General features: G+C 39.1%; 1 protein-coding gene across 1 annotated transcript in view; it reads right to left on the reverse strand.

Annotated features, from left to right (window-relative positions):
* Positions 1 to 246: 246 nt before the first annotated feature.
* The window catches only part of LOC124789126 (rho guanine nucleotide exchange factor 26-like), a 36600-nt gene continuing 17079 nt past the window's right edge, over positions 247 to 19767 (reverse strand). Inside the window, 3 exon segments of the mRNA XM_047256415.1 lie at positions 247 to 1329; positions 12116 to 12320; positions 19006 to 19168. Of these exon segments, the coding sequence (XP_047112371.1) occupies positions 1163 to 1329; positions 12116 to 12320; positions 19006 to 19168 (535 nt within the window). The 3' untranslated portion in view covers positions 247 to 1162.

Here is a 19767-nt window from a genome sequence, read left to right on the forward strand (position 1 = left end):
TAGTAAGCAATAATATGTAATTTCCTGTAGCATTAAGTTAAAGTACATAAATGTAATGATTAACTGAAATATAACAACACTGGCCACATAGTTTGTGCAGATTTACACTTTTCATGTGCATAGGAGTGGATGGAAAGTATAATAAGTAGTTAGATAAAAAATCTGGGCTCTAGTGATAAGTTCGTACTATCAACATACATGGATACAATATTCAATTGAATAAAAAATAACTTCATAATAACAATGTAATGACAAAAACAGCTTTAAATTTTATTCACATATTTATAAAATATACATATTCATTTCAAAATATAAACAAACTGGACTCAATTTGCAATAAAAACAGATCTTTTTTACATATTTATATTCTAAAATTTACTTATAATAAATATGGTGAGCAGTGTGACCAGAATGTTTTCTTGTTTAGTGTAAACTGAATGAACATTGTGATGTAATTATGACTACTACATCATCACAGTCAAGTTCTTGTCTTCTGCCTGCAAGAGGCCCTCCAAACACAAGAAAAAAAGTACACTGCAATCCAAGAGCATCACTTCTGTAAGCTCCACAAATAATATCGTGATTTCCAGAGAAAAATTAGAATTTTGTACACAGCACTACTGGATGTGTTAATTCTGTCTTTTAATCACTTTAAAAATTCAGTCTTTTATTTAAAGAATTATTGCACCAGAAAATGATTGTATCAATAAAATGCCACAAAAACTATGTGCCTGTAAATATAGTGTAATGTAGGTAACAAAAAATTACAAAAAAGTTACACAGTCATCATGCTGGACTTTCACACATTCAGAAATTCCACGAAGATAAAGCTACCACTTGAGCCAAGAATAAAAATTTCCAATGCAATATGAGACAGGGTGAAAGGCACAATCAGTTTTCAAGCTTACTTCATTTGCTCTGCTGAAAAACAGCACAACAGGAACGGAATGTACACAATACTGACAGGGTCTCAATAATAAGAACAGACTGATGTTCTATGGACACACACACACACACACACACACACACACACACACACACACACACACACCACATTACTTTATCTTCCTCTTGAACAATATCCACAGAGGTGTGGCATTTCCACAGAAGCAACAATGATATAGTATACCTCCACAAATATCAGTCAACTGTGGAAGACCTGTCATTTTTGTTTTCGTTGTGACTCAAGGAAGTTGGCAGATAGAGCCAAGAGGCGATATCTCTGCTTCAAATTCTTTGCACGGATGTGTGCTGAAGCTATTTCCACAGTATGATTCGCTGGAAACCAACCTCGCTCACCATCTCTTATTCTTTCTCCCTGGTACCAACCTGAGAAACATTTATTTAATCATTAGTGTTTACAAAGGCCAACACTGAATGCAACAGTAGTTAAATATATTATAGCTACAGAAACAAGTTAAAAGTTGTAGGTGGGGTAAAAATGGAATTGGGGACAATACATAAAGCTACCAAATTCACAAAAATATGACAAAGAGAAAAGAAACAAAAACACACAGGTCCACAATTTGCATATGAAAAGTATCTTCAGCAATAGCTAATGAGAAAGAATACAGAAAAAATGTGAAGGACCAGTAAGGTAAGGCACCAACCACCAAGATTTTAAGAAGAAATGTAAACACACACACACACACACACACACACACACACACACACACACACACACACAAAAACAAAGATTTGTGTCTGTTAGATCCCATCAAAAAGGGGAAACTCTGGGGGATTTGGAATAAGTCAAGACAACCATTAACTGAGTGCAGAAAACAGCTTATAGTTTATTATCTAACACTCCATTACTCACACAATAATGCCCGACACTTTAGCTAGCACAGATGCAGGTGTTATCCACAAGAAAAAGGGTATTTTGGATATTGTCAATAGTGTATATTAATGATTTTAGGACTGTTTTATTAAATCTAAATATAACATAAGCGAGTGACTGCGTGTGAGATCGCTCTAAGTTTTTATATATTTTTAGGTTTCAGATACACATTTTAACAGTTTTTGTGATAATATTTACTATATAAGTGACTTATTAGTGGTTTCTTCATTCACCTTTGCCTTTCTCGTGTTGTGACCTGATATTTGAGAGTGTTTCGTATCGAGCAACGTAACCTCTTACCTGTGTTTACATTCCGCGCTGACCAGTTGCAGCTGTAGCGGCGCATCGAAAGCTATGTACTAATTAATTGTTTGTGTATAGTGGTTTATTTAGGAACTTTAGTAGTCTTCAACCGGTGTTCTTGGTGTTGGTGAAATAATTTCAGAAGAACCTTTTGGGAACTGTTTTCAGCTTCGTTACTGTGTCATTAGACGTTTGATTCTCTTTCTGTATTAGTCTTTTGTTATATTCACATTTGTTGTTTATTAATACTGTTAATAATAGTAGTTACTTCCCCTGTAGAGTAAGTTTGTGATTATTGTAGTCAGGTTTTTAACATCTTATTGTAGTAGCGGAACTTAGAAAAAGTAAAATTTTACCATGAGTGAGAAGTGTGGGCTTTGCCGTAGGTTCGTGAGTAGTGGATTACGGTGAGAGACTTGTTCGAAGTATTTTCACTGGGGGGAATGCAGTGGGGAAGCCAGTGGGCATTCTGGTGAGATCCTCTCCTGGAACTGCAGGTTATGTAGCAAAAGTAAGTTGATAGAGGAGCAGGAGCGTAAGATCTGTGCCCTTCAGGTGCAGTTGAGAAACGCACAGGAGGAGCTAGATAGGATGAGGAGGGAGAAGGGGGTTGGGGAATGGGAGCTGGCTGTTGGCAAGAGATCTGCTAGGAGAAGAAGATTTTCAGATAGTTTTACTATTGGTGTTTACAATAGATATGACCAACTGTCAGAGTCTAGCGGAGAGGAATCTCTAGTAGCTGTAGATGTACGAAGTATGCAGCAGACCTCAGTAGTTACTGTGGCTAGAACAGTTGCAAAGTCGAAGAGGAAGAAGAAGGTTCTGCTGTTAGGTAGTTCTCATGGCAGAGGTGTAGGCCAGCAGTTGCAGGAAGTGCTGGGGAGTGAGTACCAGGTCGCCAGCATTGTGAAGCCTAATGCAGGGTTGGCTCAGGTGACTGTTAACATAGGGGGGTTGTGTAGGGATTTTACTAAAGAGGATCAGGTAGTGATTGTGGGTGGGGCTGGTAATAGTATTGATAGGGATGGGGAGTATGACATAGATGGTGACCTGGAAAAGATAGCCACTCAGACTGGCAACACGCATGTGCATTTTGTGGAACTGTTTCAGCGTCACGATCGGCCTCATCTTAATACAGCCGTCAGGCGTAATAACATGAGACTTGGGGGTGCGCTGATGACAGAAAACATGGGTCACATTTCAGTGGTGTCGGTGGAGTCTATCAGCAGGACAGGTTTCACTAGACATGACCTGCACCTCAACAGGTATGGGAAGGGGAGGTTGGCAAAGCTTATAGGTGACAGCATAGGTGTGGTTGGTGGGATCACTCATGGGAAAATTCCTGCTGTAGTGGGTGTTAGAGCTGCACCTTTTTTAGATTGAAGTCAGCTGATAGGTATTCCTGCTTAAGGGAAGTCTCTCTAACAAGGGAATCACTTTTGACAAAGCTTAGGTATCCGAGTAATGACGGAATTAGTATATTTCATCAAAATATACAAGGTATTAAAGATAAAGTTAGTGAACTGCTTATAGATGTTGACTCTGAAATTATTAGTATATCTGAACACTTCTTAAATAAGGAGATAATTCAGAGGCTTCCTTTACCAGGATACAGGTTGGCTGGCAGCTTTTCGAGGAGCTCTTTGCGGTGTGGGGGAGTAGCCGCGTATGTGAAAAACGGCATCCCATTTGAGTCCATTGATGTTTCAAAGTACTGCACTGAAAAGGTGTTTGAATGTTGTGCAAGTGTGGTTAAATTTAATGGAGCTAAACTTCTAACTGTTGTTATTTATAGATCCCCAGACTCCAATTTCACGACATTTTTGCTAAAGCTAGAGGAGGTTATTGGTTCACTTTATAGGAAATACAAAAAGTTAGTTATATGTGGTGACTTCAATATTAATTGTATAAGTGATTGTGCAAGGAAGAGGATGCTGGTAGACCTCCTTAATTCATATAATCTTATGCAAATCGTATTCTTTCCAACGAGAGTGCAAGGGAACAGTAGAACAACCATAGATAACATTTTTGTTCACTCCTCATTACTAGAAGGGCATTCTGTTAGCAAAAAGGTGAATGGCCTTTCAGATCATGATGCACAAATTTTAACTCTAAAAGATTTTTGTGCTGCAACATGTGTTAAATATATTCATCAGCTGTTTAGGAAAGCTAATCCAGTTGCTGTAGAGACCTTTGTAAACCTTATCAAGGAACAAGAGTGGCAAGATGTTTATAGCGTTGATGCAGTAGACGATAAATATAATGCTTTTCTCAAGACGTTTCTCGTGCTCTTTGAAAGTTGCTTTCTGTTAGAATGTTCAAAACAGGGTACTAGCACAAACAGACAGCCTGGGTGGCTGACTAGAGGGATAAGAATATCTTGTAGAACAAAGTGGCAATTATATCAAAACGTTAGAAACAGTCAAAATCTAAATGCAGCAGCCCATTACAAACAGTATTGTAAGGTGCTTAAAAATGTTATTAGGAAGGCAAAAAGTATGTGGTATGCAGATAGAATAGCTAAGTCTCAGGATAAAATTAAAACCATACGGTCAGTCGTAAAGGAAGTTGCTGGTCTGCAGAGACAGGTCGAGGATATAGAATCAGTGCGTAGTGGGAATGTCCGTGTTACTGGTAAGTCGCATATATGTACAGTATTTAATAATCACTTTCTGAATATAGCAGGTGAACTAAATAGAAACCTAGTCCCAACAGGGAATCATATAGCGCTCCTAGAAAAAAGTGTTCCGAGACTGTTACCTGAAATGCTCCTCCATGATACTGACAAGAGGGAGATTGAGTTAATAATTAAATCACTAAAGACCAAGAACTCTCATGGATATGATGGGGTATCTAGCAGAATACTGAAGTATTGTTCTATGTATGTTAGCCCAGTACTTAGCCATATCTGTAATGTTTCCTTTAGGAGTGGTCGGTTTCCTGACCGATTAAAGTACTCGGTAGTGAAGGCACTTTTTATAAAGGGAGACACTGATAATGTTGACAATTTTAGACCTATTTCTATTCCATCAGTGTTTGCTAAAGTTATCGAGAAGGTTGTATATACAAGGTTACTGGAGCATTTAAATACACATAATTTGCTGTCAAATGTTCAGTTTGGTTTTAGAAATGGTTTAACAACTGAAAATGCTATATTCTCCTTTCTCTGTGAGGTTTTGGATGGATTAAATAAAAGGTTGCGAACGCTAGGTGTTTTCTTTGATTTAACGAAGGCTTTGACTGTGTTGACCACAAAATATTACTGCAGAAGTTGGACCATTATGGAGTAAGGGGATTAGCTTACAGTTGTTTCGCCTCTTACTTTAAGAACAGAAAGCAGAAGGTAATTCTCTGCAATATTGAGAGTGGTAGTGATGTTCAGTCCCAATGGGGGCACTGTTAAGTGGGGTGTTCCCCAAGGGTTGGTGCTGGGGCCACTGCTGTTTCTTATTTATATAAATGATATGCCTTCTAGTGTTACAGGTGATTCAAAAATATTTCTGCTTGCTGATGACACCAGCTTGGTAGTGAAGGATCTTGTGTGTAATATTGAAACAGTATCAAATAATGTAGTTCATGAAATAAGTTCCTGGCTTGTGGAAAATAATTTGATGCTAAATCACAGTAAGACTCAGTTTTTACAGTTTCTAACTCACAATTCAACAAGAACCGATATTTTGATCAGACGGAATGGGCATATTATAAGCGAGACGGAACAGTTCAAGTTCCTAGGCGTTCAGATTGATAGTAAGCTGTTGTGGAAAGCCCACGTTCAGGATCTTGTTCAGAAACTAAATGCTGCTTTATTTACCATTAGAACAGTACCTGAAATAAGTGACACTACAACACGAAAAGTAGTCTACTTCGCATATTTTCATACGCTTATGTCATATGGTATTATTTTTTGGGGTAATTCTTCTGATTCAAAAAGGGTATTTTTTGGCTCAAAAATGGGCTGTTCGAGCTATATGTGGTTTAAGTTCGAGGACCTCTTGTCGACCCCTATTCAATGGTCTGGGAATTCTGACATTGCCCTCACAGTATATATTTTCTTTAATGTCGTTTGTTGTTAGCAATATTAGACTATTCCAAAGAGTTAGCAGCTTTCACTCAGTTAATACTAGGCAGAAATCCAATCTGCATGTGGATTGCACTTCCTTGACTCTTGTGCAGAAAGGAGTGCAGTATTCTGCTGCATCCATTTTCAATAAGCTACCACAAGAACTCAAAAATTTTAGCAGGAGCCCAAACTCTTTTAAGTCTAAACTGAAGAGTTTCCTCATGGCTCACTCCTCCTATTCTGTCGAGGAGCTCCTGGAAGAGCTAAAAAATTAAGCACATTCCAGTGTTACATTGTTGATTTACTTTATTTAAACTTACAACTTGTCACCTGAATATGTTTTTTTTTATATTTCATTTTATCTGTTTCTAATATCGTGTTATAATTTCATGTATTGACTCATTCCATGACCATGGAGACTTCTCCTTAATTTGGTCCCACGGAACAATAAATAAATAAATAAATAAATAAACACATTTAATACATGCATACAGTATAATATGCTGTAATGTTTGAAACAGTCTTACATTTCAAAATAATGAATTAACATCTGTTTTCCATGTAAACACTGAGGTACATGAAACAACTCAAACACATATCAAAAGAACATGGAAATGTTTATTTCAAAACAGTGATCTAACTAATAAGCGCACACGAAGAGTAATTTAGGTAATAAAGTGCAAACAAAACTGAAATAAGAAACACATTATTTGATAAAACAGTTTATGCATATGTCTTTTAGATGATCTGCACATTTCCACTTGTTCCATGTAGTACATCGTCTATGGATTGTCTTATTTCATGCTCCTTCACATGTAACATCTGCCACGTTATGCAGCTGCTTTTTTTGGCTGTTCCACAATTTCTAGAGTGCCTTACAGTAATTTAGCTCTTCTTCCAAGAGCTGCTTCTTCTGAACTTGTTAAAAGGCAATGTTGCTCTATTTGAGGCTTTATTTTTTCCCCCAACTGATTTTTCTATAAAATCAAATCTCTTTACACCCTAATTCAAAGCCATGCATTCATATTTATATAGCAATAAAGCATTTATGGCTGCAATATTCAAAATATTGTAAAACAGCAAACCAGCTTCTCATATTACATGACATGTTGTTTTTCTGACACAACAAGAGATCTGTCCCCACTTAAAGACAGTAATCATTTGAGGCTTCTTCTGCTCTCCTGTTGGAGGGTCTATGGCATCACTGATATGATATGCATGCCTGATGCTGCCAATGCTGTCCTATTTTTCTTGGACAGTGTGGCACCAATGTACAATGTTGCTGAAATGTGGAGATAGATGATTTTGGCTACTTTTTATCTTTTTGGTAGAAATTCTTTCAGCACTTCTCTTGTTTTTACATACTGTTCTGATGTACGTCGCTTTCTTAGCCTGGAGTTTATTGACCAAAAACAAACTGATAAACCATTTAGTCATTAGTAATATTTCTGTTTATACCATGTACTGGTTCAATTACTCTAAAATCAGTATCTTCAGCCAAATTACTGGTATTTTATGGCTCCTGCAGTTGCTTATTGATGTAAAATTTTACATTAAAAGTGTAAGCCATTTTTACATCAACCAAACCAAACACTTTTAACACATACTTTGCAGGTTTGCTAGGAATATATTGCCTTGATGGGCAGTTTCCCCTGAATACAAAAAGCTGTTCATCAACAGTAAGGTATTCACTAAGTGAGAAATATTTTTGGCAACTGTTCGTAAACAGTTCTACTACCTATCTGGCAGTGGCCAACTCTCTCTGTGAACATCTCTGTTATGGATATTATTGAACCTCAAACATGTCAAGCAAAACCTGAATTGGTTTTAAATTGTGCATAAATAACATGATGTCCATTGCTGCATGAGGAGGAGATTAGTGTTTGACTTCCCATCAACGTCGAGGTCATTAGAGATTAGTGCAAACTCGGGTTAGGGAAGGATGGGGAAGGAAATCTGCCATGCCCTTTCAAGGGAACAATCCCAGGATTCGATTTAGGAAAATTACGGAAAATCCAAATCACGATGGCTGGACATGGGTTTGAAATGTCGTCCTTCCAAATGTCGAGTAAAGTGTGCCAACCACTGCACCACCTCCCTCTGTCATTGCCTTTCACGTTATACCACAACTACAAAATATTCTTTCTAGAACATCTGAGAGCTCCACACAGATACAACAAACCAATGAAAGCTCTGATGTCTATAGCACCTGTTTCTTCAGCAACCATTTCCTTAGTAAAGTTGCCATGAATTTCATTGATGTAAACATGAGTACAAGTTGCAATAATAAGGATGATATTTTTATTCAAGATTAAATTCAGGATATCTACTTCTGTCTGTCATACAAGCTTCATTTATGGGTCTTGGTAAAATATTACAAGATCTTCTTCTAACACATTCTTCCAACATAATTACTTTTCCTCCATTTAGTTATTCCACGCAAAAAAGTGAACTCTTTAATTACATCTTCCTGCGATTCAAATTCATCATTTTATAACATTTATTGTTCTGATCCTGAATCATGACAGCTTTTATGTACACAATCCTCATCCTCTAAGTCAGCAGCATCACTGTCAGGATCTTCATCATTCAGCTCATAGAACCATTCCAGTTACACATTAGAATCTCTACTAAACTGTGTGAGAGGTTTTTCTGCCTCTGACATTTCTTTCACAAACTAAAATAAAGAGAATACTACATAAGATGGAAATTAGTTGCAATCAGCTTCAATATACCTAAAATTACACACATGAAAGGGGGACTGAGTCAAGGTAACCAATAAAGTAATGTAACATTATTTTGTTTCAGATTGACACAGCACAGCCTGTGTGGACGACCAGTGTCCTCCAGGCTATAATAATGATTCATAAGCAATGTAACTGTGTAATTGAAAGCCAACAATGGCTGAAGCTAACAGACAGAGTGTTAACACAACAGCACTGAAAATGATGTGAATACAATCCAGCCCAGTCAGACAAAACCAATTGGGGAAAACTAGTGTCAGCCACGTGAGCAACAGACAATTAATACACAACTTGTTGAAAACAACTACACTGCTTACACAGGCTGAAAGCAACATTGTAAATGTAGCCACTACCTTGAGTAACTACACCGATATGTATAAAACAACTGTTATCTACACACTGTAGGAATAGCCTGAACAAGTTTCTATTTGACGATTCTTGCTGTCAGCCTCTTATTCTGTACAGAATAACTAAATGTAGAGCCATCATGGCACATACTAAAAAAAGAACACACAAAGTGGTACAAATGTTGCTAAAACTTTAAGAACTTTTGCTCTAAAAACTCCATTTCAATCTATACAACACGAAACTATAGCTGTAAATTGTAAAACAAACACGTTACCACTATTTTATCATGTATATATTACACAAACACAGCCAAAGTAACATATGCACCAGCATTACAGACCACTAGAATGCTTCAAAGTATAAAAGAACCACAATGTGTGTGATAATGTACTCACCAAGTGGCAGCAGGGGAACACACACACACACACACACACACACACACACACACACACACACACACACACACACAAATTACAATTTAAGAGCACATTAAAACATTTGTTCTTAGTAAACACCTACTGTGTAGATGAATTTCTTAGCAGAATCAGATACAATCTGTATAAGCCTTAAAACTGTTTTTGTTTTTTAACAATGCTTGATGACGACAGACCACGAATTACCTTAGTAAATATACATATAAATATTTGGGGTAGCCTTTTAAATTAATGTGTGAATGAAAAAAAAAAATTTAACATTTTGACTTTTTTCACATCCTTGTTAACTGTAACCCTTAGGATCTGTTGAAGAAAGTTAAGCACATAAGTTCTTCTGTAAATAAGTATTCTGTATTTTTGTTTTTTAATACATTTGACATTCTCAAGATTATCATCACTACAGGCCTATGGAACAGTTAGGCCTAGTGTATCTAATCTGAAACTCCATCAGACTGGTCCCTAGTCACTGGACAGTGCCACAAAAGTTGGCACTTCAACACACTGTGAGCAATCTGGAACTGTAAAGATACGTATTTCATTTTATGGACTGCTTTCTTTATTCTTGGCTCATTTAGGCTCAAATTTTATTTAGTTTCTAGTTGTCAACTTTGAGGACTAGTATAAAAAAATGCTGGTACCACTGCCCTGTATCTTGGCACAAGAGTCAAAGATAATGAGTTGACAGTTTATGACACCGTTCCTAGAAACTTCAAACATGTGCGAGGATTCTCTTGTCTTCATATAAGGGGCAATCAAAAAGTTTCCCTCTGAGGGCATTGCTGTAGGATATATGTGACATAGCATGACTCCCATGTGGGTATATAAACACCGACATGTACCCAAGAGGTCAGTGTGGCATTCATGGCTTTCTGGCATGCATGCAGTAAATGCAGAAATGTTAACTATGGCAATGTTATTAGCCAACATCTACAAACAGGACCAAAGTTCTGTTTTCTTTTCTCAGTTGCCAAAAGACGTACACTGGTAGACATCAATCCAAGTTACACAAACTCAGTTGGGAGACACCCAAGAAATCCCCTGCAGTTCTGATATCTCCATGTGATTAACTGCCTCTGGTCCCTTCTGGACTGTACAGCCTTTGAATGTAAACTTTTTGATTGGCCCCTATTGTTTTGAATTGATGGTGCCCTGTGCCAAAGCTGGAGCACTTTAAGGACAGTGTTAGGGAACATTGGACCACAAAGGGAAGATGATTCCTGTTGGATGAGGATGTGCAGCAGGCAGTTATAGGCTTTTTTAGATAGCTGGACACGGTGTTTTACCAAATGGGTATCTTCTACCTGGTGCATCAACGGGACAACTGCCTCAACACTCACAGCGATTATGACCAATTTGCATAATACAGATTATTCTGGACTGTATGGCCTTCAAACGGAAACATTTTGATCGCCTCTTATAGTTTTTAAGTGATGGCGCCCCGTGCCAAAGCTGGAGTGCTTGAGGCACAGACAGTCTTAGCCAATGTTGGAGCAGTCATGCCCCATGGCGCAGAGCACATGCACTCCAATATTACTGAACACTGCCCAGAGTACAGGTGCTTCACAACAATGAAGACAAAACAGTCTCTTCTCCCAACAAAACACAGACAAAGACTACAACAACAGAACCGCAAACAAGACTAACCAGCAACAAAGAAACTAAGAAATTAAGTAAGAAAGAAAGAAAGACAGACAAACTAGGCAAATAGCAACTGAATATAAAGTCTACAAAATAACCTCGTGTGTAAGGCAACTGCTGGGATTATATTTTACCCTATCAAACTAAAATAAAAATAAAATCAGAAAAATGATGATAAATTCAAAATTCTCCTCTCTCCCATCTAAACGTAGATGGAGACAAAACGGATAAACCATACCTATGGCTGAAAGAAAGAATAACACTCTTATTAGTCTACTCTCTCCCTTCAGGACTGGGAAAAAAAAAAAAAAACTGGTGCCCAAGTGAAATGTGGACAATAAACAGTACAGACAAGAAGAGTGCAGAAGCTTTTGAAATATGGAGCTACACAAGAACACCGAAGATTAGAAGGATGGATCGAACAACTAAATAGGAAGTACTGAATCAAATTGGGGAGAAACAAAGTTTATGGGACAACTTGATTAGAAGAAACAATCAGTTGCAGGACACATCCTGAGGCATCAAGGCATTGTCATTTCAGTAACAGAGGGAAGAGGCGTACACAGAATAGATTAGTGTAGGGAGCTGCATCGAGTCAGTCTTTGGGCAGAATGACGACAGCAAAAAAATCGTACACACACACACACACACACACACACACACACACACACACACACACACACACACAAAGAGCCAATACTGCACTGCACACAATATGATATTGCAACAAGAAACACAACTGACTCACCATCAGCCACTTTGCGCAAAACATTAACGACATCTGCGACATCCAGAGACAGTTCGTCAGGCTGACGCGCAGCGTAGGCGTGGACAGCTCGGACCTGGGGACAGTCCCACTCCTCGTACACAGTCTCGTCAGGGTTGTCCGACTGCGGCTCAGCTACAGCTTCCAGCCACCGCTGGCGGTCCGATTCGAGACCGCAAGAGAGAACCTGTAGGTCACAAGACATCACATGTTGTTAACTACCTTGTGATGCTGTACAACTGCAGTACAAGTATATCAAAATTTTGAAGTACCATCAATTCTGAAGGAACAGAATATAATGAGGAGCTGACATTGGGATGTAATTCAACATTGTTGAAGAAGAGCTCAAATAGCTATAAATTTAAAAAGGTTATATTCAGCTGCCATCACTGGTTTTTATCAGCTGTGCCAATCGTCAGATCCCTGCAATTGTGTTTCTTCGACAGCCGATGTGTCAGCAACACAATGTCTGCTCCTGTACTGAGTGCCAGCAGTATGCAGTCAGTGCCACTTTATATGCAGAAGGAAGGATTTGTACATGTCACAAATACTAATAAGCATTCTACACAAAGAAACAGAACAGGAATAATGTATGTTGACTTCAGCTTTGTTCACAGTGGCACCACAGTCCAAGATAATGAGTCAGGCACACACTTACAGTTTTTCCACAACTTCGCAACTGCAACCACCACCAAGTGGCTATTGTGTATGAATACAATGTGAGACGACTGAGTAGTTGGAGTGGAGAAGCAGATTCAAAATGCCAATGTGATGGCATTTCGGAGTTTATTGTAGCACTGTAAAATGTGGCAGCTTGAGTTGGATTTGGCAGACCTAAAGGACTGTTATTGTTCATCAAGGACACAAAATTAGCACAATATGATTAATTATTGTTACAGCAGTGGAAGCTGAAAGTGAACAGGAAATGCATTTTGTGCTAAATGTAATGGAACATGTGATAGCTGTAGTTTAAGATATGCACATAAAAAAGAAGCAAGTGTCACAGGTAGACATGATGGGAAATTAAATGTTACAGTTGGAAAACAGAAACTTATCTATACTACATTTTGGGTTAAAGGAGACCACTCACCGAAAAGCAGACGCACTGCGTCATCGATAGGCACACAGAAAAAATGTAATTATCCTTTGATGAGCTACAGTAAAACACACACACACACACACACACATGCACACGATGCCAGCTGGACTAACAGTACCAGTGCTATTTCTAAGCAGGTAGACTGACTGTGTTGGGGGTAGTGTCGGGTTGGGTGGGTAGAGGAGAAAGAGGTAAGAGGCAGGGAGAGGGATTGTGGGTGAGTGGCTAGCAGCTCTGATGGACGCCAGCTGGTTTGCTGACTATGAATGCGGCTGGCACTGGCATGACTGTAGAGACCAGTGGGAAGCAGCATATACTGAAGGAGACATGAGGACATGAATTGAGCAGGGTGACAGGGCAGAGGAAGGAAAAACCGTTGGGTGAAGGTGCAGGGACAGAGGGTCACCCGATACTGAGGTCAGGATGGTTACAGGAGCAAAGGACATATCTTAAGAATAACCCTTATCTGCATAGTTCAGAAAAGCTGGTGGTGAAGGGAGGATCCAGATGGCTCGGGTTGTGAAGCTGCCATTGCAGCTGAACATGTGTTCAGCTGCATGTTGTGCCCCCAGGTGGCCAACTTTGTTCTTGACAATAGTTTGGCAGTGGACATTCATACTGGTTGACAGCTGGCTGGTTGTCATACTGACACAAAAAGTTGTGCAGTGGTTGCAGCTGAGTTCACTTATGTCATGGCTGCTTTCACAGCTGGCTCAGCCTCTCAAGGGGTGAATAGGAAGATAGGTGCATGGATTGGGCAGGTCTTGCACCTTCATCTACTACAGGGATTGGGAGAGAAAGTGGCCAGGATGTTGTGAAGGTTCAGTGGGAAAGTGAACAGCACTGTAGGAGGGGTGGGAAAGATCCTGTGTAGGATGCCCTTATTGCAGGGCAGGATGAGAAAGAATCTACACCCTGGTGAAGGATATGGTTCAGTTGTTCCAGTTGTAATGACGCAGTTAGTAAGGACAACAACACAAATTTAAATACACTCACTTTTAGAACACTAAGACAGAGCATAAATTTGATTTGTATATTTGTAAATTTCAGTTCATAGGGATCTTTTGGATGTTTGAAAGTAGGTGCCAGTATTCCACGAATGTAACATTTAACACCATCTGTTAGAAGCGTAAAGAATTATTTGCACAAATGCTGGCATTTTCCTGAAGAAATTTGTAAACATTGACGATGTTATTATCATGATTAACTCTTTCAAAAGATTAACCCTTGAGCGGGCGCACCTACATATAAAGTGCACCAACCAAAAATAAAATGATTTTGTGCAGTTCCATTTTTGTTTCACAACTGCAAACTTAAACCTATACCTATTCCTTCAGTATTGCTTCAGGTAACTGAATGATAAATTGTGTTGTTTTACGTCCAAGTGAGCAGCAGTAATATAAAATACAAAGTCAGCTAGGTGAGAAAAAAATTTACAACCAGTTCAAAAAATGACCCCAGTTATGAACTGGCAACATAATCCCACATCAGTTATGAACTGGCAACATAATCCCACATTGAGGTAGTTGTCTACGAGATAATTAGTGATCAAATAAGCAGCTAACCGAGATCTGATACAACTGCACTGCTTAATGGTTCAAATGCGTCATTACTGTCTCTTTAACACCTGTCCTTGGCAACAGAGAGTTATAGTGAAAATTTATTTCATTATTGTTTAATAAAACAGTAGTTTAGGTCATATTATGGAAGTTTATTTTCTCTTTGTTTAAATAAACTAAGATTAAACTGTGATTTTGATCATACATGACTCACCTTGGCAACACCAATGAAAGTATTCTATACACGTGTACAAAGTGTGCCGCACGCCCACTTGCGCTACGAAAAATGGTGCACCCGCTCGAGGATTAATAATGCAGAAACCATCAATATGTAGTAACAGCAAACACAGTATGTATAACGCATTAACATAGTTGTACGGGAGCTGCACTTGCTAGGCAGAGACTGTTTTTGTAACAGCTTTGAGTACAGCTACTGTCTGCGGCAGTTGGTGGTTTGTGGTGTGCTTAGAATATAGCAGCAGCAGCAGCACATGTTTGTGATGATAATGGAACACACAAGCAAAATTTGACTGGAACATGGCTGTATACTGGAATATTAGAAGAAAAGGAAAGATATGGAATCATTAATGTTACACTGCCGTGAAATAATACATGAAGAACATGAAGATTATTGCCACTAAAACATGACCACAATGGAATTAAAAATATTTTTATTATAAATGTAGGCACTACCATTCATTAAAACCAGTAAAATGGATCCGTGTGTTACTTGACTACTTAATAACTCACTTTTGATATTTTTTTGACTCACTTTCATAAAACATTTGGCACTTTATCAAAAAGAACATACTGTTTTGCCATTGCAGTAAACTGATGGAGTCAAAAACTACTCATTTTTCCTTGTACAAATATTTATCTTTTTTAATTTGTAATTAATAGCTAAATTGTGTGAGTAATCATTACATGTACTAAGATTGCAAGTTACTGTGTAATCCAAAGCAACATAAGCAATATTGTTTGGAGATTTTCACCAACACTCCAAAGCTATCAAACTTTTATTTATTATTGATTTCAAAATTGTCAGTACATGCACAAGAAACAGTATTTTTCTGTGTTCTTGAAATTTAGTTATGGCATGGCATTGGATAATCTAATGCCCACTGTCACATTTTTTGCACAATTCGGTACTACTAAATTATAAAATTCTGACAGTCCTGTTATACAGTTCAGAGTGATACTGGCTGATAAAGGGGGACTCCTTTATAGTTGATCCTTGGGTGTGGTGGGACTACTGGGGTTTTGTGATGATTTGATGCGGGAAATCTGTCTATGGACTACATTGGGGAGTACTGCTTGTCTGTGGAAGGCCTTTGAGAGGCCTTCAAGCATACTAGTCAAGCCAGTTCTCATTACTGCAAATACGCCATCCACAGGTGGCTAAGCTGTATGGGAGAGACTTTTTGGTGTGGGAAGGATGTCAGCTGTGAAAGTGCAGGTAACATTGATAGTTAGTGGGGTTTAATATGGAGAGAGGGGTGGATGGAGCCATCAGAGATGGATGTCTGTGTCCAGGAAGATGGCATGCTAGGTTGAGGAGGATCAGGTGAAGCAGACGGGAGAGAAGATTTTAAAACTGTGTAGGAATGTGGATAGGGTGTCTTGACCCTGAGTTCAGATCATGAAGACATCAATGAATTGGCCCATAAACAGGTTGGCATAGGAGAGCATCATGTGGACACCCATGGCTGCACTGCAGATTTGTTTATGTACCTTCCCTTCAGAGCAGAAGTAATTGTGTGTTAGGATAGAGTTAGTGAGGCGTATGAGGAGTGAAGTAGTGGATTGGTAATTTGAACGATATTGGAAGTAGTAGTGTCCAACAGCAGCAAGCAAGAGCATGGGCGTGGGCATGGGCAATGATGGATGATGGATGATGGTCTGTAGGGAAGTGGAATCAACAGTTAAGAGTAGGGTTCCAGGAGGTAAAGGGGGTGGGGCTGGTGAAAAGTCGGTGGAGGAAGTAGTTAGTATCTTTGATGTGGGATGCTAGGTTTTGAGCAGTTAGTTGGCCAGCAAGAGAAGAAATTCTTTCAGTGGGAGCACAAAAACCAGCTACAACAGGGTGCACAGGATTGCGTGGTTTTTGGGGAGCATTTAGAAGGTGGGTGTACAGGGTGTTGTTGGGGTGAGGAGGGAGACAGACTCGGGGGAGAATTTCTGGGAAGTGCATATGGATTTCAGTAGAGATTGGAGTTTATGCTGGACTGCCAGGATGGGATCAGTCTGGGAGAGACCGTAGGTGGAGGAGTCGGATAGCTGGTGGAGGCCTCCCATCAGTATACTTTCCCTTTCCTTTGAAGGGAAGGTATACAAACAAATCTGCCACACAGCAATGGACATCCACACGACACACTCATATGCCAACCTGTTTAGCGATTATATATAGAAAACCTTCCTACCCTCCCAATCTTCAGTCTGGCTCAGGTTCACTGATGACATCTTCAAGATCTGGCCTCCAGGCCAAGACACCCTATCCACATTCCTTCACAACCTCAACACCTCTTTCATCCACTTCACCTGGTCTTCCTCAACCCAGTGTGCCACCTTCCTGGATGTTGACTCCCACCTCTCTGATGGCTCTGTCCACATGCCTGTTGACATTAAACCCACTAACCACTAACAGTAACTGCATTCTAACACCTGCCATCCCTTCCACACCAAACATCTCACCCACGGATGACGTGCTGCAGTGACGAGGTCTACCTTACCTTACCAAGGCCTTCACATAAAAGAAATAGCCCCCTTACTTGGTCCACTAATAAATATTACTGTGCCATACTCTCACACACCCAAAAATCTCCCCCCCCCCCTCACACACACACACACACACACACACACACACACACACACACACACACACACACACACACACAGACAGACAGACAAGAATCAGCAACACAGCGCACACCCCCCCCCCCCCCCCAAAAAAATCACCCAATATCACGAGACTGGAATGACTGAACCATATCCTTCACCAGGGCTTTGATTATCTCTCATCCTGAATTGAAATGAGGGACATCCTACCTAAGATCCTATCCACCATTCCTAAACTGGCATTTGCGACAGAATATGAAACGATTGTACTGACACCAATGTACACCTCATGTAAGGACCGTGAAAATAAGATAAGAATAATCAGGGCTTCTACAGGAGGGCACAGGTAGTCATTTTTCCTCCCTCCATTTGTCAGTGAAGAGGAAATGGAATAAGCAGCAGTTATACAAGTTACCCTTCCTTATGCACCACATAGTACGTTGTGGAGTAAGTATGTAGGGTTAGCTGTTTTTGAACATCGATACAGGATCCACACCTGGGTGAATAATACCCAATATCAGTGACTAAATAGAGCATCATATAGTTACGTCAACAAAAATACTCAGTATTTGAAAATTCAATGGACCAACAGGCAGCAGGAGGAAAACAAATATAAAAGATATATAAATGTGCAAGCTTTAGGATTCAGTGGCCGCATCTTCTGGCAGAAGGGATGAAGGGAAAGGAAGAGGCAGAAGAAAAAGGGTGTGAGGATTAGGAATGGTGATACTTATGGAAAAGGCACATCACATAGTGAGATATGATGATAAATTTTAAGCTACTGATTAAGAACAGATGTGAAATACAAGTTTTATGGGTTTTCCCAACATATAACAGAACCTTCAAAGTGTATGTTATAAATGTGGCACACACATAAGTATATATAGATAACCAGATATCATGCATTTGGACATTTGGAGCACATGTAAGTTATCTCACCACACATGAAGTAGTGCTAACTGCACAATAGTCTTACTCACTACAGGAGCAGATGACATGTTGCTGAAAAGATTCCTCATGTAATGAACACAACTGTAGCAATCTGAAAATGGGCACAATTGCCTGAAGCTGGTAATGGTGGGAAAAAAAAAAAAAAAAAACGGTTTCTGAAAGTACCTGTGGCTGCCTGCAGTCACTCCCAGCAATTTTTAATTGAACAGTGGCCACAGGGAACAATAAAATAATGTAAATAATGTAATGAATGACATTGTTGCAGTTCTGCAAGACGTGCTGATAATGTTATACTTCCAGAAAACTAGTAGAATTTTATGTATCACATTATGTAGTATCATAAAATCTGCTTGTACAAAGGCAAGAAATAGTTAAGCCCACTCATTAAGTTATTTGCATTAGATAAGATTAACAAAAGTTGTGCATACCATTTCAGTCATTTTGTTCTCATAGTTTTGCAGCATTGTGAGCAAAATCAAGTTGCGGCCTGCATCAGCTCCGTACTTCACGGGAAGGTGCGATACAGTCTCTGCACTTGCCATCTGCACTAAGTTCCGGGGACAGTAATCCAGCACAGTGTACGTCTCCTCACTGCAAAAGTAGTTGATAAAACATAGAAGTCTAAATGTGATTGCCTCAGCTAAACACAATTCAGAACATTTCATCTCTTTAGTTTTATCGACGACAGTGTCAGTGTGCCATACGAAGGTAACTCTTCCTTTCTTCTGGAAAGTGTACTGAGGGAGATGGTGCAGTGGTAAAGACACTGTACTCTTAATTGGAACTGGCAACTCAAATATCCACCCAACAAACCGGAGTTAGGTTATCCCTGATTCCCAACAAATGCAGTACCAGTTTCCCAATCCAAATGTTTGCTTTATCTCTAATTACCTAATAAAATTTGTACATTACTAATGTTACTTAGTCACATTAAAAACAGGATTTATTTGACATACAAATAACAGAAACTAGATGTTAACATAAGTGACAAATTTTTGGACTCCTGTTTAAGTTAGCAATTAATGCACACAATATTTTGACAGTGGTTGCCTTTTTTGAAAAGTGTACAGAAATGGTGAGTGACTAAATTCTTTTCATATCAATTTCCTACCTTAATTTTCTGTTTATCATTCACATTTGGTCTTAAGAAGGAGGAAAAAAGATTAGGGTTTAATATTCTGTCACCAAAA

Source organism: Schistocerca piceifrons, chromosome 3 (genome assembly GCF_021461385.2).
Source record: "Schistocerca piceifrons isolate TAMUIC-IGC-003096 chromosome 3, iqSchPice1.1, whole genome shotgun sequence".
Taxonomy (NCBI): domain Eukaryota; kingdom Metazoa; phylum Arthropoda; class Insecta; order Orthoptera; family Acrididae; genus Schistocerca; species Schistocerca piceifrons.